This window comes from Fusarium pseudograminearum, chromosome 2, assembly GCF_000303195.2.
Source record: "Fusarium pseudograminearum CS3096 chromosome 2, whole genome shotgun sequence".
Taxonomy (NCBI): domain Eukaryota; kingdom Fungi; phylum Ascomycota; class Sordariomycetes; order Hypocreales; family Nectriaceae; genus Fusarium; species Fusarium pseudograminearum.
The window spans coordinates 1416113-1442608 of NC_031952.1; the positions used below are offsets into that span (position 1 = coordinate 1416113).

A 26496-nucleotide genomic window follows, 5' to 3' on the forward strand; every position below is an offset into this window, starting at 1 on the left:
TGACGCCATGAGATTCCAGTGTTCTACCTCCCCCTCCGCGGTATCCCACCATGGGGCCCTATGGCGCTGGAATACACCCTGTACCTATGATAGAGACAAACAATACATTGTCAAACCCAACAGGCCCTGAGTGGCAGTTTTTAGTCGGAGAAGGTAACATTTCTGCTCGGCATTAGGCCATCTGGACAGACATTAACAGAGAACAATAGGAACATACACACTGAAAGAAGATTTACATCTTGCGACGCCTCCGCCTCATCCTTCCGAAGCTACCGTCCCAAACCCGAACCCTCTATCGACCCTTCCTCAGCCTGCCAGTGCTGGTACCTCAGTTTCCCTCATCGCCCTCGAATGTCGACCAGCCCCGAACTTGTTCTACAAAGGCCTTTCGTCTACTACACTTGCTTTGAGTGGGGCTCCGTCGAGTATTCAGGAACATCCTAATGAAGGGCGCTACTCTGCCGAGGGAGGCGTGGCCAGTGAGGATGGTCGAACTGGCTCGACGAGTGATGCTGCCGCTGCTTCGGCCTCCATAACCATAGGATCGGCACCTGCTTTTGGCGAAGGCAACGCCCTACTTACTCAGGCACCGAGCAAGGATGTGAATAAGAAGAGGAAGCCCAAGAATAACATGACCAAGAGCAATTCCTCATTCATTTCACGTGTCATTGTTAACGAAAGCCTCTCCAAGAAGCTTACAGAGAGACCAAACGATGGTATTTTTGCATTTGCTAATATTAACCGTGCCTTCCAATGGCTTGATATGTCATCCTCTACAAAAGTACGTTCGATTGCGAATATAATAAGTCTCAAACACGCGCTGATATCCAGAGCAGCAAGACTATCTAACCAAGATTCTTTTCACAAAAGCGCACTGTTTATGTCATGACGTAAATGTTCATACCAAGAGCGTTTCGCACCTTGACGTTATCATGGGATTTTCTACTGGCGAAGTTATCTGGTGGGAGCCAATCTCACAACGTTATACCCGGTTAAACAAGAACGTGAGAAATCACTCAAGATTCTGAGATATGACGTATAAACTGCTAACACCAATGATAGGGGGCTATCAACGGCACGCCAGTGGCAGCAATTCGATGGATCCCAGGATCTGAAAACCTATTCTTGGCTGCTCACATGGATGGGTCGCTCGTGGTTTACGATAAGGAGAAAGAAGATGCTCAGTTCAATCCAGAAGAGGAGGCAGTGAACGGAATGGCGAACGGGGCCAGTGGCGAGTCGCTAGACGCCAACAACATCGGAACCCATCACAATACCATCCGTATCAACAAGTCCGTTCACTCCAAAAACCAAAAGGTTAATCCAGTGGCCGCTTGGAAGTTGTCCAACCATCGAATCAATGCTTTCTCATTCTCACCAGATAACCGACACTTGGCTGTTGTCTCAGAGGATGGCACGCTAAGGATCATTGATTATCTGAAGGAGGAGTATGAACCCTATCATCTCGTACACGCCGTTTAGAAAGCTTATCTGACTGGTTTACAGGCTTCTTGACGTTTTCTACTCTTATTATGGCGGGCTCACCTGCGTTTGCTGGTCCCCAGACGGCCAATACGTGCTGACTGGTGGTCAAGATGACTTGATATCTATCTGGTCACTATCCGAATCAGCACTAGTAGCCAGATGCCAGGGACACCAGTCTTGGGTGTCAGCCGTTGCCTTTGATCCTTGGAGATGCGACGAACGAAACTACCGATTTGGCAGCGTAGGAGAAGATGGACGCCTGTGTCTGTGGGACTTTAGTGTTGGCATGCTTCACCGACCCAAAGCGGTATGTGCCACCATCCCCGTCAATCATGAAGGAAAACGTGTTGTTACACTACACTGCCACTTTCTGATAAGTACGATGTCTCAAAAGAAGCTGTAAGCTGACTGTGCGCCTCCTGTAGCAATCTGTACGCCACCGCGGCTCTGTTTCGTCGCGTTATACAGCCTTGCAGAGGGCTGAGACGGCCACATCTAACTCGCGCCTGCGATCTAACTCTAACCTTGATACCGAAGATGAAGAGATGGCTATCGCACACCCTGTTGAGCCACGAGCTAGAATTCCAATGCTCCCCCCCGTTCTTGTAAGTATTGATGGGAGGCCGACATGTGAAGAGATTCGACTTGGAGACCTTGCAGGCTAATTGTGAGATAAACACAGAACAAATCAATCGACACGCACCCAGTTTGTTGGTTGGACTTTACAGAAGATGCTATCATCACAAGCTGCAAGTCTGGTGAGTACTATCAACAAACTATTCTTATCGATCTGCCGCACCGGCTGCACTATCGGTGATCAACGATCGCTTGTTCCTGACATGCGCTGACATGTGAAATTCTGAAAATAGGACATATGAGAACGTGGTTGCGACCTGGATCGGAGCTTGCGGCACAGACCAAGGGAGCAGAAGCCCCGGAAGCGGCGTCATGAGCGGATCCATAACGAGCGATAAACACTCTTAGGGAGTTTAACTGCGATGGAGGCGATGACGAATTGGAGTTCACGGCGACATTTTCATATTTGACAGCAACAAGCTCGTATAAGAGCAACTGTTTTTGGAGGCAAGGGGGTGTCCGTTATTGATTCAATCATTGGTCACTTTCAGGTTACGTATTGAGTTTGACGTTGAAATTATATTAGGAATAGAAACAGGAAACCCACTTCGAGTCTTGGTTTATTTGACAAGTTTTCAGCCCTGGTCGTCAACAAAGTGTGTCTCCAAGGCAGCTAACAAATTTGCTCAGGCGCGGCTGGGATAGTCGAAGAGTCATATAGGCCTCGGGAATCCGTTTTTGGGCACCCAGCTCAAAGGCCAAGTCGGTCCTATCAACCAAACGTCTCCGTTGAGCCCACATGGCGACCGGAGGCTCTTCGGTGAGCAACAAGCTGCCGTGTTTGAGGTCCACTATAGCTGCAGGACCCTGATTTTAAGCGTTCGGTTTTTTCTGTTCCTAGAGATATCAGTGGATAACAGCTAGCGCAAGTAACGATTACATACATCCAATTGCGGCATGTTTTGAGATAAGCAAGGAATGGACGAGGAGGCTGAATCTACGGATACCTCGAACACATACTAACGTAGGTAAGATCAATGAGACGTGAAATGCCTATGCCAGGGATGGTGAGGGAAGATTTTGAATTTGCAACCTGCCATTCTGTATGGCACCCCCAGCATATGCAGGATACGTAAACATCATAAGCTGTGATGTTACAATCTCATTTACACAGTTACAGTACATATTTTAGTCAACGAACAACAAATCTATGTCTTGTCCAACTTGTGTATCGTGCACTTACTACGTAACCAGACTAATGCAAGCTTATACGCCCGTTACGACCGGATGTCATCTACCGAATCGACGCGCGCCTGTGCGTCAAGCAAGGATCAGGCATCATGGAAGCCTAGGAGGCTGAAAGTGTTGTCGGAGCCTCAGAACCTCCTCAGACACGAAAAATCCCGATATCAGATTGCATGTGGCTGGCTGGCTCAGAGCCAGTCATTGTTTGCAGCCCTTGTAAATCGGGAAAAGGAGAGGGGGGCCACTCAGTCCACTAACACGGCCGATACCGAACCAGACGTGATAGACAGGGGCAGAATAGACCATCAGGCGGTGGCTCGTCTGATGGCGTGTGCTGGACGCTGGACACCGCCTACAGGAGGATGTGTCGATATAACTCAATAAGGTAGACCGCGAGGAGGAGAAAGAGATGGAGGCGCCGTTGGCGAGTAAAAGAGAAATATTGTGCATGATAATCGCTAACTTGGATGGATGTGCATCATGAAGTCTGGTCTGATTTGTACATTTTGCAGAAAGCAAGCAAATCACTGTGTCCCTTCACAGTAGTGTAGTCGAATCTTGCATGTGAACCACAAGTACCGGAGAATTGTCTTGGAGTACCTGGCACCGGAATTGTATCGATTGTGTCTTTAGCATTCAACTGATTGAGAGTCTCACCTAACCAACCAAGAACATGCTCCAAATTTCGTGCTTTAATGGCACGGCAATTGTATCACACAGGGCTGACTGTCAACAATGGGTCCTGGCGTCTAAGTTTCCGATCGAACGGCCCGGTTTTCGAGAATCAAAGCCCTCAACAAAAAGATCAGTGGATTCGTTTGTTTCTAGTCAAGTTTGAAGTAGTTTTAAGCGAGGAAAGGCTGTCTCACAGTTGTCATTTCAGGTAACTTTGTGCTTATACGGATACGTGGTGACCCGAAGCCCTTTTGAGACGATTTCTTCGTATATGTCGGTGTAGAGATGGTGTATCTCCGGCCAATTTCCTCTGTGTATGTGTAGCAGCAGTCGGGAATTGAGGCTGTTCGGATATGGCACCGCCACATCTGGAAAAGGAACAAACCGAGTCTCATTAGGGCAGAAGGAAAACACAGCACGAAGCGGTGGTGCCTAACAAGCAATCAGGTTCGCGATCGGTGGAACCTCTCTCAAGCCAGATCTCTCTCTGTGCTCTCTCGGTGTTTTGTTACGGCGCGGTGCCATCCTACTTGCCGTTGACGGGTGCTTGTTTGATGGAGACCAGTCAAATAGAAGGGGCCAGTCTACGTACGACAAGGTTGTCGTGAGTTATACAGGAAGCAGGATGGAGCGAGGCCAGACCGTCTGTTCGAGAGGCACAGCTCTTGGTATAGGCGCAGTAGATGAGACAGTGTTTGCTACCGTCCTGAACCGAGGACGTTGGGAATATTTGAGGGATTGTCGCGGGGAACAGTCCTAGGACGTGTAGCCATGGTCTGACCGGCCAAACTTAAGCCTGGATTCTGCCTCACTGGCACAATCCTGATGCCCGAGTTCTAGACACCAGTGACCCCCACTCGATACTGTCAGACGAGTATCAATCTCAGCGAGATTCCGGGCCAGGGCCGTCCCGTCGAGATTACAGCGCCCATGACCAACTGATCCAGACTTGCTTTTTTGCCGATCAAAGATTCCCCCAGGCGAACCCTGTATGTGCTGCAGCAATAGTCTCGTGCCCCCAACGATGAAACCCCCATATTCTGCATCCATCATGTTCAAGAATCATATGATGATCAGATACAATGGTGTGTAAAATGATGTGCTAAACAGTAGCACAGATGTATATCTACACTCTACTCCGAATAGCTTGTGGAAACAACCCAGGGGAAATCGTTAAACAATTCTTGGCTACAGTTAGACGAGCCAAGAGCCCCATCTGTCGATAAGCAGCGAAACGATAGCGAATATTCGAACAGAAAACCCGCGTTATGGCCGTGCGCAACAGCAACGTGCCTGACTGACATGTTGCACTGGATTGGGAAAGCACAAAAAGACTAAAATGATGAGTGGAGCCGCAAGAATGTGAACAAATTTTGAACTCCGAGCCAGTACCAAGGTTGATACCTTCCGGACCTGATTCTCCATGATTTTCGTAGGTCGACATTTAAAGTCCGGGCTTGCTCTCGGGAGCTTATCGAGGAAGGAATGATCAATGATGGTTCAGAAATGCAGGAACGTTGGAATCAATCGATGTGGCTGTAGGTAAACGTGAATGTGGCTGTAAGTACTTTCCATGACCTACATGCGCTCATAGAGTAGTAGTACCCTCCCCTTTTCACATCAATGAGGTATGCTGGAAGAGTTTTATCGTGATCTTAACCAGACCAACACTCAAACCCGCTTCTTCGTCACTATCATCATTGTCATCCATCGGCTACTACGTTTGTGCAGCAACTCCTGCTTGTCGTCCCGATAACTTGAACACAAAAACTTGGTGTTCAGGTACTTGTTTTATGTATCTTTTCTCGGCGTTTCGGCGGTAGAAGCACAGGCGCTCGGTACAGCGTTTGAAACTGCAGGGCAAAAGCTTCGATCTGGCTTCGATGCCACGAATCGTCCCGACTCATGCAACAGCGAACCAGCCTCAATGCGTCGGCCGGCGCCTCCGCCCCACCGACCCTTGCGCGCGCAACATGACCTGGCACTCAGTATCAATAGGTCACTCATAAGCCAAGCCAGCCAGCCAGTCTCTTGCGTGCTTCGGCCTAAAACACGTCGACTCTCGCTAACAAGACAAAACGGCCGAGATAATTTACGCGCAACAAGGCCCTCTTATCTGCAGTGCACTACTGTTCCTTGATCGGTTTCAACCTGTACGGATACCTATACGGATACAAGGCAATTTAACAGTTTTCACCGAAAATATCCGTTCCAACCGCCGGCCCGTCATCGTCCGACATCCATTTGATGTACCTTTCGCAACCTCCCGGGCACGTACGATATACGCAATACATGATACATGAGACTTGCAGCAAGATGCAGGGCTGTCCTATCTCATCTTGTCGTTGTCGTTGCAACCAATACCTGTTCTGCGTTGGTTGCGCCATAATACCATGACTGGATGCCCGGCTTTTGCAACGGGAACTGTTGTGCACACAAGACTGACCTGACTGAACTTCTCCAACAGGGCAGACAGACCCCTGCCATCACTTATCACTACCTAAAAGGGATTGGATCATGCCCTAAACTTGTGCAGTGCAGGGGTGATATCACTGAACTGATTGACTGACATGACTGTTGCGCCAATGGCGCAGGCTGTTTGGCTATGATCAAAGCCAGATGCGAGCATCAGGTGTCATGCAAATCTGTTTGCTCTTCTTTTGACATCCCGTTTCTGTTCTCCCGTGTTTCTCGTCATACACATCTGGAAGTATCATTGTCCCGGTCCGCACCACTATTAAAGAAAAGGAAAGGAAAGCCCATTGCCGCCTCCAATCGAGACCCTGTTTGACCTTAGTCTCTTCCGCTACCCTCGCCTGCCGCCTCTCTAATCCCATCTTATCCATAACTTTTTTTTTTCTACGTTTGTTTGGATGTCAAATCTTTAGTGAGACTGACACGGTGGGCGTCTTATCAGAACAAGACCCTCTTTTCTACTTTTGTCGCAATCCTGACTCCACCAGAGGCCGCGCCGCTTGATCTGCTCTGCTTTGCGCTATCGACCTGCGACCCTCGCCTCTCATTGCATGGAAGTTCCATTTTCCTATCCTTGCTTAACCTGATCCTCGAAGGTTTTGGCTTTTCCTGATCTCACAGCCCCACTCAACTTTTCTAGAGGCTGTATCGTATCCACAACGTCCCGTCGACTCGTGCGTGGCTTGGGCTGCTGTAACTCGTCACTCATGCACTTGACTTGGTCGTGAATCTAAATAAAAGCGTTCCATCTCCTCCAATTTATTCTCTCGTCCCTTCTAGTTCCCTTCCTCGGCAGTTTCGCAACCAATTCATTTTGAACCCTTAACCTTTTTGCTGCTCTGCAGCAAACTACAACCACTTATACGACAAACAACGTCGCCATGCCGTCTTTTAAACCTTTCGCCTCGGTGACGGGGCGAAACTCTTATAGTCTTTTTGACATTCGGTAAGCACATACTCACCACCACAGTCAGACTAGGATAGAGTACTGACTGAACTTGTTATCCAGCTTGGACAGCGATTTTATCGTTTTCCGTGGAAGCGATCATGAATCTTCTGGACAAATTCTGAAAGGCACATTAGTTTTGTGTCTTCAGTCATCGCTCAAGATTGAAGATGTCCGACTGAGACTCGTCGGAACTCTACGTCATGTGTAAGTTTTGAAAATCCCAGGATTCTAAGATGAACACTTTCTTGAAACCAGTAACTGACATGCGGTGCAACAGCTGGGCTGATCCCCGAGGAACCGCTCCCGGCGTTTCGGGACAAAAAGTTGACAAGACGACGACGATCCTCGAGCACCGATGGGCACCTTTCATTGGCACACACGGCAGAAGCATGACTCTCCCCGCAGGCAACTACGAATGGCCTTTCGAGTACATGCTGCCGGGCAACATGGCTGAAAGTGTCGAGGGAATCCCCGAGGCATCTATTACTTACAGACTGAGAGCGACTGTCGGACGTGGAAAGTTGGCATACGATCTACACGCAAACAAGCACCTTCGAATAATCCGAACACTAGAGCCAGGTGCTTTGGAATTCCTACACGCCATGAGCGTAGAGAACATCTGGCCCAACAAGGTCGATTACTCAATTATTATTCCTCAAAAGGCTGTGGTGTTTGGAGGGTTGGTCACGATGGAGATGCGATTTACACCCCTTCTCAAAGGTCTCGAGTTAGGAGATATCACAGCAAGATTGATGGAGGTCCGTGAATGCTACGTTCAAGCATCCTCTTCCGGTCACGGCACAAGAGAGCACCGAACAGAACGCGAGGTGGCACTGTGGAAGTTTGCAGCATCGAGGGAAGAGCATTGGCAAGACATGATCGAGGACACTGGCCAAGAAGGCTGGGCGTTGACCAAGAAGCTTAACCTTCCCAAGAGATTGCGCCAGTGCATTCAAGACTTGAACCATCATGGCATCAAGGTCCGACACAAGATCAAGCTGACCGTTGCTCTCTGCAACCCTGACGGCCATATCTCTGAGGTAAGTTTCTATTCGCGAGAGTTGTATTTCTGATTCACTAACATCTCTTGCAGCTTCGAGCAACACTACCAGTATCCATCTTTATCTCCCCTAACATGCCCCTCGATGAGGAAGGCAACCTTGTTGACCAGTCACCTACCACACCCAACAACGAGCGAGAACTTTCCACAATAGCCCCTCCCGGATATGGCGAGCACGTCCTCGACCAGCTATACGAAAATGTTGATGTTAGCGGTTTCCAGACGCCTGGATTCCAATCAGGTGTCAGTAGTCCTTTCTACGCACAGTCACGAGCTGGCTCGAATGAAAATCTTGCAGCACTTGCACACAGTCGACCTGTTGCACCGGCAGCACTTTCATCCCGACTGGCCAATGTCTCACTAGACCCCTCTCAGCGAACATCTTCCTACACATCATTGCATTCAGCAGGTTCACCAGGGTTCATGTCCCCCACATCAGCACCCCAGTACCAAGCTCCGCGATCGGAGCCCGTAACTGCGGCGCTCACCAGGACGAACAGCTCTGAAGATTCATCACGGAACTCGGCGGAACATGTTGATCTCGACGCCACCGATTTGGCCGAGTTGAGCAAGGTGCCCAGTTACCAGACAGCTGTTAAGACCCCAGCCCGCTCGCGTGCTGGTACTGGTGATTTGCTTCTACCCGATTATCAAACAGCGCTCAGCGCTCCCCGAACACCGCCTGCTACTGACCTTGCACCGGACCCTCTGGGCACAATCTCGGAGGATCAGGATGGCGAGGATCACACTCAACATATCTCACGCCCGGCCAGCTGGATCGCCGGTGGCCGTGCTTATACTGATGATCTTGCATCATATCGAAGGTCACAGAACCGCAACCAGGTTTTCTAAATGAGTGCCTGGCTTTTTTCTTACTGTGGAAATACTGAATTATGTGTCAAATATTTATGGGTACGAACAATAGGTCAAGGGACCTGGATGGCGTTGGTGGATTAATTTTCATTATGGAAGGTATCACGGGAATTATAGACATGGCGTACATATGATGGCGAGCTATTTGACTCGAAGATTTACGCGCGGCACTTATGAACAGAACAAAGCGCAAGGAAGATGATGGATGAAAAGGAAGACATTTGTATAGTTAATACCCCTGAAGTATGGTGATTGGATAGGAATATGAAGAACCAAACATGTTCAACTACAAAGATGAGCCACATGACTCGATTACTTATTTTCCCGGTCTATATCTTGGACGCAAGGCCTTGAGACCGTGAAATGTCATGTACATAATAACTGTACCATGAGAAAAGATGGCATTTTGGAATCTGATATTTGCAGCGTGACAAATACCTGTGTTGTCGACAATGACACAAGGGGCGTTTAACGGTACTGTGTAGCATGCAGTGGGAACTTGTCGAACGAAATTCTTCGGCACTCGGTGACATCCGTTGAAAAAAGCTTGTTATCGGTGGGTACAGGGTCATATCGTGGCGATCTGATTGATGGTGGTGGCGTGCAATTCCCTGAACGTTGACGAATTTATCTTCTATGCATATACATTGGTATCTAATAGGTTCTGTAGTTAATGCCAGTATTTTTTAGTAACTTGGTCTCTTCGATTAATATTCATCACCGTTAACTGCGTCATGATTTTGTTTAGCATATGCGCTGTCTTGGAAGTTATAGAGATTACAGGCCAAGATATTGAGGCAGCCAAGCTTCGAAGTACAGATTTACTATGCCAAGCCTGTGTTAGTTTAAGCGTCCGGTGCGACAGATTCAAGGGACCACGGCGCCCAAAGTTTGTGCTACCTACCTGCGCTACAGATCGAGGGTGGTTGACGTCATTATTGTAGATGTTAGGCAGGGTCTAGTGATGGTTGTTGTTGGAGTTGATGTTAGTTGTTTGGCGAATTATGTTCGTGACAGTTGTCACTTTCGAGATTAGGTGTTGCAGCATGTTTTATTTATTTCCGTCTGCATTCGGATCGAGGGAATATCCTTGTACAGCTGAACCTGGAACTTCTTGTGTTAATGAAGGTATACAGAACGTACAAGCACAAACATGATCTACCGTCTGAGCTTGTGATGGTGGAATAATACCTAGTTTCAAGGAGCACAGGCCAGACTTACTTTAATTAGTCTCAGTCAAGAGGCCTCGTGCATAATACAAATCCTCACCGACTTGAATGCATTGTTCCTCTAATAGGGAGGTAGGCAAGTCTAGCGCCGGGACTTTCAGCTTTTTGGTGTCTCAACAACCCCTCACAACATAAAAGGATCGACGTCATCTGGGCTCTCTCCTGGCGATCCTCAATCTACGACGTCAACACTAACTTAGTTGAGCTATTAAATGAATTGTTCCTACAGACAAAACCTAATAAAACCAGGTCACAAGCTATCAAATACCTGATCATTCCTGCTCTTTCGCACCAGACATCAACGTATATAAACCCACTGAGCAACCCCTGCAGAAAAGAAGCTTCAGAACCCTTGAACACCTAACGTGATACCCCTCTTCGCACCTCCCTGACCCTGTCTGCCAAGCTTGGACAGCTTAAATCTAATCTCAGAGCTATTAACTACGGGTACCGTTACAATCCTGACTGTCTATCACTATCAATCATCCTTCACCCCTTTACAAACTCGACAACACCACCAGCAGACATCGCCATGGCCTCACCTACGACGACCAATCTCCCCTCAAGGGCCACCACTGGTTTTAGCACCCAAAGCGAGGATGCTATCCCTGAAGTTGATCCCTCAAGCGTATGTCACTCCAGCGCAACACCTCCCTGCGCACGATGCGCTCGTCAAGGCGATTAGCTTTCAACAGAAAAGAAGAAAAGAGAACATGGACTGATCACACTTTAAACAGACTGCCGGTTTGCTCGCCGAGCGACTCCAGGCATGGAAACATGCCGTCGGTTACATCGAGGAATACATGAAGGCTATGGAGAGAATCCACGGCCACCACGCCAAGGAGTACGAGAAGGCGCTCAAGGTACGACGATCCTGACGATAACATCACGGTGCGACATGCACTAACAGTGCCCAACAGGCCATTAGCAGCCCCCTAAAGGAGGGTCATCACTTCGACCAAAGCCTCGGCGGCATGGCTGGCTTCTTTGAGAACATGCGCTCCAACACCCAGTCCCTCATCAACACCAACATCGAGACCGAAAAGAGCATCAAGGGCTCCGTCCTCCCCGTCCTCGAGCGCCTGCACAAGGAGATCAAGCACAAGGCCAAGGAACTTGCTCATGGTGCTGAAAAGGGGGCTAAGGAGGTCGAGAAGGCCCGCAACACCACCCAGAAGCAGATCGAGCTGCTCGGCCAACATTCTGCGTCTTTCGACTCGGCCGGTGGTCACCTTAGCAGCAATGATGATCCTTACGTTGTGTACCGCGGTGTCCTGCACCGCCTCAACAGTCAGGTCATTGCCGAAAACAACCACCGAAATGACCTGATCGCTGTTCAGAACAACTTCCACGCCTTTGAGGCCCATATTATTGAGGTCATTCAGCAAGCTATGGAGGCTTTCACCCAGCTGGCTGGTGGTCAGGCCGACAAGACGCGAGCCTTGTACAACGACCAGCTTTCGGTCATCCAGCGTGTCGCCCCTGATTTTGAATGGAACGCCTTCAACGCTCGCAGCGGCGACCGTCTCGTCGATCCCAACGAGCCAGCGCGTTCTGTTGACGCCATCCAGTTCCCCAACATGGACCACCCCGCAACCAGGGCTCTGATCGAGGGTTCGCTGGAGCGCAAGTCACGTAACAAGCTGTCTTGGGGATACTCAACTGGCTACTACGTGATCACGCCCTCCAAGTACCTTCACGAGTTCAAGGACTCGGATAACAACCGTGTCGACCCCAAGCCTGAGCTCTCCATCTACCTTGGCGATGCTGTCATCGGAACCGTTCAGGGTGAGAAGTTCAGTGTCAAGGGCAAAGACAAGTCCAAGACCATGAGCAGCAAGCTTACGGGCTCCACCGAGCTCAACTTCAAGGCGCACACAGCTGCTGATGCCCAGAAGTGGTTCCAGGTTCTCTCAGAGTGCGGCAAGGCCACTGCTCCCCTTAGCACAGGATCCAGCCCAGCCGGTTCTACCCCCACGTCGCCCAACCCTCAGGTCACCGCCGACCCCCTCGACTCCAAGGTCCAGTCTCCCATTACCCCTGTCAATGAGCACGGTATCCAAGAGGCTGGCGTTGTAGGCGGCGAGGCTCCTGCGGCAGCTCCTGTAGCAGCTCCCGCAGTGGCGGCTGAGAAGAAGGAGACCGCTGCCTAGACGACTGAAATGAGGCTGTCGAAGAGTGGTAGCCATTTCGTGTGTATGGTTGCGAAATAATTCTGAATGGACGGAGTTCTATACCCAGTCCTGCGCACACAGTGCAATAAGTGTTTTTCTTGTCTTTAATTTGGTTGTAGCCAAAAGTAAGGCTTGCGGCTGCAACCTTCTTACGCTTTGGCAGTGGTGCTATCGACGTGGCCGTGAGCGGTTTGAGAAAGAGTTGGATGAAAGCGATAGCATGTGTTCTTCGCCTTGATTTTCAGACGTGCGAGCTGTTGCATTGGTTGCGATGCTTATCGTGACTTGAGCGGAAGAGAAGAAGTTAATGTGGATGTGTTTCCGATGGCTGCATTATTACAATGTCGACCTACATAAGTTACCTACAATAAATTATACACTTTTATTCTACATGCATATACAGTCAATGTTATTTCTATCATGAAGATGCGCTGTGGTACTAAATACATGTGATTGGGAGTTCTCGTTCCTCGACGTGTAAGTAGGTGGTTACTCATAACAGCCAAGGTATCGAAGTTTCCATACCCGCCGACAGGAAGGCCATCATATGGCTGCTGGAACCGGAGATAATGCATTTACTATACCGGAGATACCAGAGTGGCATTGTCAAATCACAAGGCAGCAAACCACAACATGTTATGTGCAGTGGTAAGCGCATTGTTTGTCCTGTCATTAGCAGAGCTGAGTCCTAAACAGGCTCATATGTCTAGTAGACAATGTGGCTTGCAGGTACACTCTCAGCCCTCCATATTGCGCGAGAATCAACTGTGACAAACTGCAATCGACAGTCCAGAATAAACAAGTGAATGAGCAAACCTACACAACAATGCTCGATTGCCACGACTATATAAAGTGCAGAACCAGAAGTGAGGCGGACATGACGACACGGCGAAGAGTTATCGGCTGGTTTCAAGCAGGCTGACATAGATGACAACCGTTTCAAATATCAAAGATCGCAGTTTATGCCTAGTGTAGCTAGGAAGCTTTAGCCTCTGGTCCATCCGGTTGGTTCACCAAGTAAAACAGGGCGAGGACAATGTGTGAAAATAGGCACATTTTGGGTGTGGGCAGCCAAGGCGATCGATCGCATGCAGGGGTTATTTATCAGGCTCTGGGGTAAAGGGAGTGGGAGAGTTGCAGTTCTGACAAGTGTTGATGACTTGTCCGTTCAGGGATTTAAACTGCAAAGGTAGTCAGATATGTATTTCTTCACTATTATAGCAATGATAATCTTGCAGTCTGGTACAGTGCTCTTGGCATAGTGATATGTGAGTGATATGATGTGATGGATGACCTGGGCAGGATACTTGAGGCTGAATATAAACTGCCTTAGATACTACACCCACCCAAACACCTCCTGCCTATCACGCCGGGCGACTCCAAGGACGCATCCTTCCAGAATAATGTGGCACAACAAAATCCCGGTGTGTCTAAGCCAAATGGTTACTTACTTTCCCCATGAACAATGGGCAGACTCGACCTGAAAAGTGAAAAGTATCTTTGCACAAGTTCGCCCTATTTTGAAGCTGCCAACGCAGAGAGAAACATCATTTGTATTCTCTCTCTATAAAACTTATCTGTATGCCTTGCTGTGATTGTCTTTACGCCTCTCTATAGTATCACGGTCATAAACGAGGCTCTGCGAAAAAGTGACTGCACCCAAGTACCAAACGAGGCTCCGGTCAGCGACAAGAATGTTTCAAGAGTGGTAGAGTCATTAGCTCCCCTCATATGTGATAGCCTTTCAGCTATTCTTTATGGTATAGTTTGTGCTTTTCGTTTTTCTTGGGAAGGTTAACAGTACTTCCCAATATTACCATCACCGCCAGCTTCAATCCGAACATTTCAACAAGACTGGGAACTCTTACACGCAACAAAGCAGGCACCAATTCTGAAAATATTTATTCAGAAGGAACAGACTCATCTGTGCTCCGTTGGTTTACCTCGATGATCGTCGAGATATTCACTGTTGCCGAAGCCTTGATTGTCCCGGGCTAAGAGCAAGAGACATAATCACCGCAGCAGCATCTACCCAAAGACCCATTTGAGTCCAATTCAACAATCCCAAGTCCAGATCAAACACTGAAAATATCCAAGATGATGGCAAAACCATGGAATGAGCACCGTGGGACTATCACCAAGTTATATATCCAAGAAGGGAGGACGCTCGAAGACACACGCAACATCATGAAAGATCAATACAACTTTGAAGCATCGTAAGTACCCCGTCAACTTTTTTGTTCCTCTGCTAATTATTGATATAGAATCCGTTCCTATCGTCAACACTTTGACATATGGGAAATTGGCAAGTACAACTGCAAGAAACGCGACAGACGTCGTCGTCAATCCCTCGCCAAAACCCTCCCATTCTCCCCACCGCACTCTCCTTCAGATGTGCCTGGAGAGGGAGAACGCAGCTCGCCAACATCGACTTCTAGCTCGATGAGCCGACGCTCCTCAGAGCAGAAGCCATTGCCTGTCCTAAAGCAGCCTCAAGCGTACACAGCCTACTTTTATGACCAGGTTCGAGCTCAGGGCGATCGGCAGGTCAAGATTGAGAACAACACCCGGGGACCACTTTGGGAGAGCTTGGATACTGTCTCGTTCCGCAACTCGAATGTTGTCGGTCTGCCGTACGTATTTCGCCCTTCCAAGCCTTCCAAGCCGTTGTGTTAAAAGGAGTCCACAGAGCTGTTGTGCCTATCCAGCCTTATCCTGAATCTGCAGGCTGGCCTGCTCATCGAGGAGCACGACCGTCGTACTCGGGAAGTCCTCCACAGGGGTATTGTCGAACATCTTTGCAAGACGCAGTGCCACGGTATGTGCCTGAGACAACTCTGTATCCTCGGGACGGCGAGTTTCGGACAGAGCTGCGGGCTCCTGATCTCTCAATCGGAAGGCATCATGAAAGACAAGGCAGTATGATCCACCACATGGTAAACTATCAGAGCATTGCTCGAGGCTGAGTATGTAGGTGACCAACAGCAGGGACGTAAAGGGTCACCATCCATCAATCTCTTAAGAATGGGACAGGACTTGGTTCATGATTCACGTTTTACTAGATCACACTCGTTTCAATTTCACAGGGTCTTGGGCGAACAATCGGGTATCAACTCGACGGTCTCATATACAGAGAATAAATACGTTGTATTATTTTATATGAAATACTTTTCAATATTATCCTCACTTACCGTTATAATGTCTGCTAGGATATCATGATTGGGATGCAGGACCCAGAACTAGTTCCCTCAAACCAACCGAGGGATTGACTTGAAGGAGTTTGCTGCGCCTTGTCACTTGACAAGCTTATTGGAATCGCAGCCGTGTTGAACCACGCGCATGCAATCAATTCCAAGGACGATGACAAATGCTTTCAGGAAATCTTTGAAGTCATGTTAGCGACTTTGTCTTTACGTCATTGGCAAACAAGTAAGGTAAAGAAGGAAGGAATTTCAGGGTAAAGTGCCTTGTCACAGGCGTTATCGTCAGAGCAATATGGCTACGTTGACCGTCGTGATATGTAACATCATAGAAGGTGGGTGAGATGAGAGAATAAAAAATGAACTAACCTTGCCATCATGACATACATGTGAGTCAAGAAATGATGAGTATGCTTTCGAAATGTCAGCCGCTGTCGTTGTAAAGACTGCATTGACGTGACGTGAAGCATCTCGATCAGTCGATAAATGAGTTATCGTCGTAGCGTGAGCTCGGACATATGCTTGTCGTTTTCATTTTGGATCATCATAGAGATGATATGGTGCAAATGCTGGGACCAGTTGGCTACTCACGTTTGATCTACCTGATGATTTGGTTAGCACGAGCCATCAAGTGCTTGCAAAAAAGAATGTGCATGATATTCGCGATTCAGAGAATGCATGAATGGTAGTAAATATGGTGTCTGCATCGAAAACTCGGATAAGACTCGTCATCTGATTGTTCATCAGGAAAGCGAGGTGGTGCTGGTAAGAAATCACTTTTAATACGTACAATTTAGAAATGCACGCATGGCTGCAAACACAGATTGAAGTGATAGTACACTGGCACTCGAGGTAGGTTAGCCTCAGTGGCTCGACGACATCCAGCAAAATGAAGGTAGAGCGTGACGAGTCAGTGGGCGAGGTTTTCTAGGCCTGCCGCAAAATGGCTTTTCGTGCTCATGGGGTATATTTCGGAGCCCAGTGCCGCTTCATCATAAAAGGTCGAGAGCGAGTTGAGGTGTGTGAAATCGCATACCTTGCTGGTAACTAAAATCTTTTCTTCGAGTTAGCGCGAGCTACTTTTTGATGTGCAAAAAGAGTGAAGAATGGTTCTCGATCAGAAATAGCCATTTTATATCGTCATTGAATAACTCAGCCGGTAATTTCCAGCGTATATTGTAAAAGAAAATGATCATCATGTGAGAAGGGGAAGCGGATCGCAAAAGCGACAACCGTGAACGTACCATATCAACCCATGCCGGGCGAGGGGAAAAGCTTGAGCATCGTCGCAATGATCCACCGCTTGGTGATGAGAGAGCTATTGAATGGTCAGCGCGTGTTCGGCTTGCAAAATGCTTCAAACAGGTGCGTGATCGTAGTCTTTCAGACTGACGTGCGAAAAAGAGGTTTCATTCCATTTAGGTCAAAGACTCTAGTTTGCGGTTTCGGTGTGTCATCAGGAAGAAAGGGTAGAGCAGCACGATAATGCTGCGGGTGTGAAACATACCTCAGCTTTGGATTGTTGATTGTTTTTGTGTTGTTGGTAAAGATAGAAAAGAGCTTGGAGAAGTGAAAGTTTTTGTAGAGAAAAAGCTCGGACGAAACCTTCTATGTGGGGTGTGCGGGTACTCATTCTTCCGCTGCCGTGCTGAGTTCTGGGGCAGAAACATGTTCGGCGACGAGCAACCATGGTCCACCTCAAGAAAACTCAGTCAAATATGGATCTTTTGACCTGAAAATGAAATTGTCCCGTCTTGAATCGCAAGGTTTATGGTGGAGTTTTCGATGTCATCTTACGTACATATCGGTTCCCATGGTGAATTGGGGAAAATGCAGAGGCTGGTCTCGACTTTGCACTTTGCTTCCCTTTAGATCAATTAACATCACGTGATATCGCGTCTGTAACGCCTCAGGTACGCGCCAGGCTTCCAGGCCAGCCGAGAGTCTCTGACGCAATGTATTCTCCTTTACTGCCTTTGCTACCGTATATCGATCTTTAACCGTGTGCCAAAATGCCTGAGATTGCAGAAGGTTTGTTTGTGACTTGACCTTTGTGAATAATGATTCTCTTTTACTGAGATCCAAACAGTTGCACGTATTGTCCACTTCCTACGACTTCATGTTGTGGGGAAACGCATCATATCCGCTTCAGCAATAGATGACAAGAATGTGTTCGGTAAAGTTGGTACAAGTGGCGAGGAGGTGGAAGCAGCCCTGAAGGGAAAGAAGGTAAAACCTCATCCTTCAAATAAAAATTGCAAGGTATTGATCTGTTATAGATCATGTCTGCTGGAAGTCAGGGGAAATACTTCTGGTAAGGCTTCAGTAACGCCCTACCCTAGGGACACGGAACTTGACTTACAGCCAAAAACAGGATAACCCTCGAAAAGCCTCCCCATCTAGTAATGCACTTTGGGATGACAGGTAATGGGCTCTAGCTACGAAAGAATTGATCATTTACTAATTAAACCAGGTTGGATGCACATCAAGGATGAGCAGACGGCATACACAAACTACTATAAGAAGATGAAGGAGGGCGAGCATGAGCAATGGCCGCCACGGTTCTGGAAGTTTCAGTTCAAGACTGAGGGCTCTCCTGAAGTTGAAGCTGCTTTCACAGATTCACGCAGGTTTGGTCGTGTACGACTCATCGACTGCCCAGGAGACGAGATAAGACAACACTCACCCCTTGTCGAGAACGGCCCAGATCCAGTTGTCGACGTTGATCGGTTCACCGAGGAATATTTGCATAGCAAGATGCGAGCCCGCCGCGTTCCTATAAAAGCCCTTTTACTTGACCAAACAATGATCAGTGGTATTGGAAACTGGGTTGCAGACGAGACACTTTACCAGGCTAAGCTCCACCCTGAACAGTACTGCGACCAGTTCAGCGATGCGCAAATCACCACTCTCTACAAGATGATACGCTACGTCTGCCAAACAGCTGTCGACAAGCTAGGAGACTCTGATGAGTTCCCGGAACATTGGCTCTTCAATTACAGATGGGGCAAGGGGTCCAAGGATGCTGCGACGAAGCTGCCCAATGGAGAAAAAATAGCTTTCATCACAGTTGGCGGACGAACGAGCTGTTATGCTCCAGGTGTGCAGAAGAAGACTGGTAACACAGCTGCCGGAATCAAAGAAGAATCTCTTGAGAGTAAGGCAGAAGCAAAGCCCTCCAAAAATTCAAGGAAGAAGTCACCAGATGCGGAAGAAGGAGACGCCTCACCCCCAAAGAAGAAGCGTGCAAAGGCTGTTAAGAAGGAGACCAATGAGGACCCCGTAAAGAAAGAGCGTGCGAAGACCATCAAGAAGGAGATCAACGGCGATACCATAAAGAAGGAACCCGAGGTAGAGGAAGACAAGCCAGATCTAGGACGAAGGAGATCGACCCGTCTAAGGAAGTAGATGCGTGCATTGGTTTCATGTACATTTGGATTAGATGGATACATTTTGGTGACCACTATTAAACAGGCGGCTACTTGCGAGCCAGATTTTGTATTAAAGAGACCCCCGAGACTACCATGACATGGCTGACCCGTATTCACACATACTGTGACTGGACATCATTTCGGGCGGGTGGTCGAAAGTGAGACTTCCTGTTGACCCAGTTACATCACACTGGACCTAGACTGTATGTAACAGTGCCGACGAGTTCGGGGAACCAGACTCGTACATCACCGTCTTATCCGGCTGGCCCGTGTCGATTTCATGATTTGAAGAGTTCACTTGGTTACATCTACCATGGCATGCCGGTGTCCGAAAGTAAAGACTTAAGAGTGGGGGACAAGACACATGTTGAGTCTGCATATCGTGAACCTTTTACTGCTACACAGCATCAGTTATGTGATTGACCATACATAAGCGTGACTTTCCGAGACTGTCTGCCTGAACTCCTCGTAAGCTGTCATCATGTTGGATGTAAGTTCAGTCACACAAGCGTCTGACTCAAGACCAGAGCCATGGGTTGTCTCACGTATTACAGGGGTCAGGTCATACGTGCATTGTGAGATCTGCATAATCAAATCGAGGATCGCCAGCCTGTGCACATAAACTACATTCCATGATAGGAGAGTACAATATTTGATGTCTTTTTTCGTTCTCTTTTCAACCGACACTTTTCGGGACGCCATATGAAACCCAGTCTATGCCAAATAACCCTAGGAATCCAGAAACAGATGCAAGAAATACATGAAGCAACCACCATTGCGTTTCGTCAACCATCAGCCACCATGTGCATGTGTACATGAAACAAGTAGAACAGCCTGCCACTTTCCCACCGCCATATATCCTATCAAATTTACATAGAGATCGTATAAGAAACTTGGCTTAGTTACCCTCGGTCTCAGCACCATTGGACTCGAGCTTTCCCTCGGTCTTCTCAACGTAAGCCACGAGGTCAGCAATAGTGCAGACCTTCAACCCCCACTTGCGGGCAAAAGTAATACAGGCCTCTCCTCGCAACATGCCATGGTTCTGGACAAGAGCTTGGCCTGGGGTCTCCTCGCCATCATCGATGATTTCGCAAATAGCCGCAGCCTGGGCCTTACCGGCCAATCGACAGAACTCAGTGGCAGCTTCGGTATGACCTGGTCGCTGTCGAACACCACCAGGGCGAGATCGCAGAGGAAGGACGTGACCGGGGCGACGGAAGCTATCGGGACGGGCTTTGGGGTCGGCGAGGGTTCGGCAGGCGAGAGCACGGTCGGTAGCGCTGATTCCTGTGGTGACAGAAGGGTCTGCTGAGTCGACGGAAATAGTGTAGGCGGTGCCTCGGGGGTCCTGGTTGTTGGGGACCATCTGGGGAAGATCGAGAGATTTGGTGAGTTCGGGAGAGAGAGGAACACAGACGTAACCAGAAGAGTGGCGGATGAGGAAGCCCATCTTTTCGGTTGTCACATCTTCAGCAGCGATGATCAGATCGGCCTCGTTCTCGCGCGAGGGGTCGTCGAGAACGACAAGGAACTCTCCATTTCCTGTTTCAAGGCGTATTAGTGCTGTCGACACAGAACACGGGAGTCGAGATCAATCACATACGGAAAGCCTCAATCGAGTCGGGGATTGAGTCAAAGTTGTTTTGTGGGATTGTAGCAGGCATCTTGAAGGTGGAATGACAAGTGATGGAGAAGCAATTGAACAGCGCAAAAGTCTGGAAACTAGAATATTGACTGAAATGGTAAGAATGCTTGGCTATTCGACCTCGGCTGGTGACAATTGCGAATGCGACGGTCGCGAACGGGACGCACGAGGAGAGCGGGTTCGGAGGCGGAGACGGAAGCGGCAGCGGCAGCGGGGGATGGAATTGAGGAAGGAGGGGAACTTTTTTTATTGGAGAATCGATCAACTGACAGAAGCCAATCCGGCGATTATTTAGCAAGAGTAATAGTTATAAGCAGTTGGATATTAATAATAAATTATTAATGACGATAACGAGCCCTTGATATCTTTACTGTTGAATAAGTCGGATTTAGCTCTTATTTTTCGTATCGCATGATTCAAGCCTTTTTCTGAGGAGAAGCCCCCTCTATACGGTATTTATCACAACCGCGCGGTGGATTTCCCGCTCGGGCTCTGTTAACTTATGGCCGGCTTATCCGATCTAAGTGACTCCATCCCTGAGTGAAATCCAACTCCCGATCAAGTTTACCCTCGGAAGTATTGGCTCTCTTACCGCGTTGTATCGGCGTTGTGATGAGCTCACATGTCAACGGATATTGGCCATGCGAGAAGGGTCCTTACTTGTTCGGGCAAATCGGCTGCAGTTGCTACATCAAGATTGGTCAGAAGTGGAAAGACTATTATGTAAGCTTTCTACAGACATCTTTGTACTAAGAAATTGTGAAGCATCAGTCAGCGAAGGAATCAACGAGACAAAAGAAATTCTAGAATAGCAGCAGTGCAGTAGTGGAACGAATGGCGGAGCTATCCGGTTTTGTCCTCTAAATTCGAATCTTGGGTATCTTCAGGGTCCATCCAGTGCATCTTATCTTTCTTGGCTCGTGAGCTTTGTCAGCCTAACATTGACTGTCGCACCATCCACACTTTACCCATTCAACGTCTTTGACCTTACCTCTATCTCCCATCCGAGCTCCTAACAATGGCGGCTCCGTCCCGGCCGGCGGGTGCCCTCTTCCGCAACCTCGCCCGATCAAGTCGACGATCATTGGCTATTCCATTGCCAGCAAATCGTATCGTCGCAGCTACTACCACGACATCACGTACTCCTCGATGGCACTCTACCTCCTCCTCCTCCTCCTCCTCAGTCAACCCCGATGAGGTATCACACTTCAATGCTCTCGCCGCCGACTGGTGGGACCCTCATGGCTCCTCTCGATTACTTCATCTCATGAATCCTCTGCGCCATGACTTCATCCGCGAATGTCAGCGCAACGACCCCGGTGCTCCCACTCGCGATCTGAAAATCCTCGACATTGGTTGTGGTGGTGGAATCTTTGCTGAAAGTGCTGCCCGTCTACCGACTACACGCCATGTTACTGCCATCGATCCAACCCCCGAAGTCCTCGCTATAGCACGCGCGCATGCCCGCAAAGATCCCGGTCTTCGCTCGAAGCTTGAGTACCGCCAGACGTCCATCGAGAACCTACCTCTACCCGCGACACCACAAGAGGCCAACGACATCGTATCGCTGTTCGAGGTTATTGAGCATATCGATGCTCCAGGCGCATTCTTGGAAAAGGTGCGCCCATTTGTCAAGCCTGGCGGGTGGCTCGTCATGAGCACGATTGCGCGTACCTGGATGAGCTGGTTCACCACCAACTTTATGGCCGAAGATGTTCTGGGTATTGTTCCCAAGGGAACCCACGACTGGAACAAATATCTCAATGAGGAGGAGCTAAGGACCTTCCTCGCAGGTCGAGGTTGGGGTCATCCAATGGTTCAGGGTGTGATATACGTTCCTGGACTTGGATGGAAGCAGGTCAATGGAAGTGAGAAGGTAGGCAACTACTTTTTCGCCGTACGTCGATCTGAGGAGCCATGACGGGCTTTGGTGTGAATGTGTATGATTTATGTTCGTGTACGATTATCTAAAAGTCAAAGGAATCAATGACAATTGTACAATCTATTGTATTCTAGTGTAATGTTATGGCATACCTACAAAAGGTAACGATGACCACTTATTCATATGCACCTGCATTGATTGACACAGTTCTGGTGTTGGCAAAACCACGCCGTTGTGATTATCTAGATTGTCTAATTGTAAAGAGAGAGAGAGATTGCATTATCTGTGATTGAAACATAAAACGTCATAGGTACTCGATCCCTGGTCCTCTGTGAGACGAGTATTAATATTCCGAGGGCCCAACGTTGTCGCTCAGCTTGCCCCTTTCGGAAACTTGCTCAAATGTATTGTACGGCTGAAGGAAGTTTAATTTAATCAGTCAATTTTCGATAATTAGATCTGACAGCAAGGAAATCAACCAGTCATGGGATCTAATGTTGCCGTGGCTATGCAAGCTGAGGACTTAGCTTCTGCTTACTGGCATGGGTGTTGGTGTTGGTTCTGCGACTGTTGCAAGGTGACAGAGATTCATGTTTCACATAATCGAGGAGAGAGAAAATACACTGTCGGAAAGAATAAACGCGCCGTGGGTTTCACTAGAATGCAGTTGTCTTGAGTTCAAAATGAATTCTTAGCCATTGCATTTACTTTATTTTGCCAATACCAAATTCAAATTGTACCTACTACGATACTATGAAATCTTAGTACCTTGGTGGGTGCGGGCATGAACGCCTAGACTACCTGGGGCTGATGTTGTTCAGGGCAGACTCCGCCAACTGCCAGGGCTCTGACAGGCCAAAACGCTCTAAGGATCAGCCCTGGGGCAGGAACCAAGAGGGGCCGGTGACTGTAACGGTTCGCTTCGCCCATCTGAGGCCCACTTGGACCCGAAACTTCGCTCTTGTGGGCTTGATCGGTCATTTCCTCTTTCTCCTGGCTACATACAATTTACAGGTACCATCTCATGATGCGTGTCGTCGTTCGTTGAGCTGCATTGCATACAAGCTCCTTGTTTTTCCTTCTTTTCTTTTTCTTGGTAGACAATCGTTTATATCGTACTCGTTCAATTGTTTCTGTCTCGGCAACCACTGTCTTTGTCTCGTCTCAGGAATTCCTTGTCTGTAGCTCGCTGTTGTCTTGCCATGAGTTTGCTTATTTGCTGGATGACGACGACTACTATTCCGATACCCTCTCACCACTCTTGAGCTTGAGAGACTCGTTGCATCGCTGGCAACCTCGAATCGAATCGCCCGCCAACATGGCGGCTCCTCGACTATTTTCACTTCTATATATACGATTTCTTCTCGCTTTCACCTTTGTTTCTTCATCTTCCTCACAGTTTCTCCCTGGCTCCGATGCCAAGGCGCGTAATCTCACAGTCGTCCACTCACCTGCAAATCGGGACGTCACTGTATCTTATAAAACTCCCGAAGATGTTTGCTCAACAGCATTTGATTCCCAGAAGCAGTACACAGGCTGGGTATCAGTCCCTGGCGACTATCCAACCAATTTATTCTTTTGGTTTGTCGAGGCTCGTGAGCCTACCGACAGCCTGACCATCTGGCTCAATGGAGGGCCAGGATCCAGCTCACTTTACGGTTTCTTCACCGGCAATGGCCCTTGTGAGATTGTTGAAAAGGGAATGAATGAATACGAGACCCTTGTACGCGAATGGGGCTGGGACCGAGCTTCCAACATGCTGTTCATCGATCAGGTATGTTTCCCTCGGCAAGTATCACAAGTCCACAAACTCACATGTACTTTCTAGCCCAACCAAGTCGGTTTCTCATATGACACACCAAATAATGGCACAATCAACTTTGCTAGTAACAAAGTCGAAGTGCCCCCTGAAGCCAATGCCGACTATCCTGATTGGGTACTTCGTAATGGTACATTCAGCTCCAACAATGGGGATTTTACTGCCAATACTACCGAGACTGCTGCCATGGCCGTTTGGCACATGGTTCAGGGCTTCTTGACTACCTTTCCTCAATATCAGCCATCCGCCCTTTCCCGCAACAGCTCGCTCGGAATTAGTCTCTTCGCCGAAAGTTATGGTGGCCGCTATGGCCCTGTCTTTGCGGAAACCTTCGTGAAGCAAAACGCCCGTCGCCAGAGTGGTGAGCTACCATACAACTCAACTATTGATGTCCACCTGAGTTCCTTGGGAATTGTCAACGGGTGTGTCGATATGGAGACACAAGTGCCTTACTATCCAACCTTTGCTATCGATAACACATATAATTATAAAGCTTTGTCTGCTGGCGACGCGCAGTTCTACCAGGACAAGTTTACTGCTGAGGGTGGCTGCCGAGACTTGCTCCAGAAATGTGCGACTGATGCGTCTGTCGGTGATCCCGAAGGCGAAGGTGCCGAGGAATCCATCAATAAAGCATGTTCTGATGCTCTGAACAACTGCTACGACATTCAAGACGCCTACACAAGTTCAGGTCGCGGCGTATATGATCTTGCGGCCGCTTCAACCGACCCCTTCCCGCCCATGACCTTTTTGGAATACCTCAACCAAGAGAGCATACAGCAAGCTATTGGTGCCCCTATCAACTATACCCTCAGCAATAACGAAGTTGGTCTCGAATTCCAAGATACGGGTGATCAGGCTCGAGGTGGCAATATACAGCGCCTAGCTGCTCTTCTCAATCAAGGAGTTCGTATCGCTCTCATCTACGGTGATCGAGACTACATATGTAACTGGATGGGAGGAGAGGCTGTTTCTCAAAGCCTTGCTCAAGAAGCGGGCAGTGAGTACAGTATTCGATTCCCCGAGGCAGGATATGCTCCTATTATTGTCAACGATTCGTACATTGGTGGTGTCGTGCGTCAGTTTGGTAATCTTTCATTCAGTCGGATCTACCAGGCAGGTCACGCTGTGGCCGCCTACCAACCAGAAACAGCCTTCCAAGTCTTTGCTCGCATCATCTTGGGTACGTCTATATCTACTGGCAAGGACATTGATGCCACTACGTACAACACCACAGGCGACGCCAACGCTACCCACACAGACAAGTTGCCTGATCAACCAAAACCTACTTGCTATATACGCAATCTTAGGGCCACTTGTGACGACCGTGCTGCAGAACTGGCCGCAAAGGATAAGGGAGTTGTCATCAATGGCATATTGTATGCCTCCATGGATGACTGGCCGCTACAGGCAGAGGCCACCGAGGAACCAACAACGTCCACGACGACTCCCAGTGCCACGTCAGATATGACTGGCATCTATACGGCAACCCAAACACCTGAGGCCGCGGCGGCATGGAACCCACCAAATTCGGGCCTGGTTGTCGCCATTGTCGGCATTATGGTCCTTCATATTGTTTGAACATATTAACTCATTCTGTATCATCTTGGTACAAAGTACATGGCTGTCACAAAACAGTCGAGGCGTTATGCTCCATGGTTCTGGATACAGGTTTGGATTCCCTCGGAAAAGCATCGCATGGTGTATTTGTTGTTTGAATTAGAGCAGCTGTTTTCATCAGCTCAGAGGTGGATGTAATGAACCGCATTAGATAC

The 26496-nt window shown here is 48.5% G+C and overlaps 8 protein-coding genes across 8 annotated transcripts, besides 2 other annotated features; 7 read left to right on the forward strand and 1 right to left on the reverse strand.

The window, feature by feature from the left end:
* Positions 1-50: 50 nt before the first annotated feature.
* FPSE_05663 (uncharacterized protein) lies at positions 51-2150 on the forward strand (the record flags this gene model as incomplete). The annotated part of the gene is made up of 6 exons (XM_009258781.1): positions 51-153; positions 210-781; positions 837-1004; positions 1063-1448; positions 1507-1792; positions 1911-2150. The coding sequence occupies 6 exons, from the start codon at positions 51-53 to the stop codon at positions 2148-2150; spliced, it is 1755 nt and encodes a 584-aa protein (XP_009257056.1).
* Positions 2151-7337: 5187 nt separating this feature from the next.
* On the forward strand, positions 7338-9317 carry FPSE_05664 (uncharacterized protein; the record flags this gene model as incomplete). The annotated part of the gene is made up of 4 exons (XM_009258782.1): positions 7338-7402; positions 7466-7609; positions 7683-8445; positions 8499-9317. The coding sequence occupies 4 exons, from the start codon at positions 7338-7340 to the stop codon at positions 9315-9317; spliced, it is 1791 nt and encodes a 596-aa protein (XP_009257057.1).
* Positions 9318-11099: 1782 nt separating this feature from the next.
* Positions 11100-12720, forward strand: FPSE_05665 (uncharacterized protein; the record flags this gene model as incomplete). Its single annotated transcript, XM_009258783.1, has 3 exons — positions 11100-11195; positions 11305-11430; positions 11488-12720. The coding sequence occupies 3 exons, from the start codon at positions 11100-11102 to the stop codon at positions 12718-12720; spliced, it is 1455 nt and encodes a 484-aa protein (XP_009257058.1).
* Positions 12721-14838: 2118 nt separating this feature from the next.
* On the forward strand, positions 14839-16015 carry FPSE_05666 (uncharacterized protein; the record flags this gene model as incomplete). Its single annotated transcript, XM_009258784.1, has 4 exons — positions 14839-14957; positions 15006-15374; positions 15450-15559; positions 15951-16015. The coding sequence occupies 4 exons, from the start codon at positions 14839-14841 to the stop codon at positions 16013-16015; spliced, it is 663 nt and encodes a 220-aa protein (XP_009257059.1).
* A 1938-nt stretch (positions 16016-17953) lies between these two features.
* On the forward strand, positions 17954-19349 carry FPSE_05667 (uncharacterized protein; the record flags this gene model as incomplete). Its single annotated transcript, XM_009258785.1, has 5 exons — positions 17954-17972; positions 18031-18170; positions 18221-18255; positions 18316-18365; positions 18415-19349. The coding sequence occupies 5 exons, from the start codon at positions 17954-17956 to the stop codon at positions 19347-19349; spliced, it is 1179 nt and encodes a 392-aa protein (XP_009257060.1).
* Positions 19350-20270: 921 nt separating this feature from the next.
* FPSE_05668 (uncharacterized protein) lies at positions 20271-21039 on the reverse strand (the record flags this gene model as incomplete). Its single annotated transcript, XM_009258786.1, has 2 exons — positions 20271-20917; positions 20979-21039. 2 exons carry the CDS (start codon positions 21037-21039, stop codon positions 20271-20273), a joined length of 708 nt encoding a protein of 235 aa, XP_009257061.1.
* Positions 21040-21341: 302 nt separating this feature from the next.
* Positions 21342-21363: a repeat region.
* A 675-nt stretch (positions 21364-22038) lies between these two features.
* FPSE_05669 (uncharacterized protein) lies at positions 22039-22941 on the forward strand (the record flags this gene model as incomplete). The annotated part of the gene is made up of 1 exon (XM_009258787.1): positions 22039-22941. The coding sequence occupies one exon, from the start codon at positions 22039-22041 to the stop codon at positions 22939-22941; it is 903 nt and encodes a 300-aa protein (XP_009257062.1).
* Positions 22181-22202: a microsatellite.
* A 1279-nt stretch (positions 22942-24220) lies between the features above and the next one.
* FPSE_05670 (uncharacterized protein) lies at positions 24221-26302 on the forward strand (the record flags this gene model as incomplete). The annotated part of the gene is made up of 2 exons (XM_009258788.1): positions 24221-24676; positions 24731-26302. 2 exons carry the CDS (start codon positions 24221-24223, stop codon positions 26300-26302), a joined length of 2028 nt encoding a protein of 675 aa, XP_009257063.1.
* Between the last annotated feature and the right edge of the window lie 194 nt (positions 26303-26496).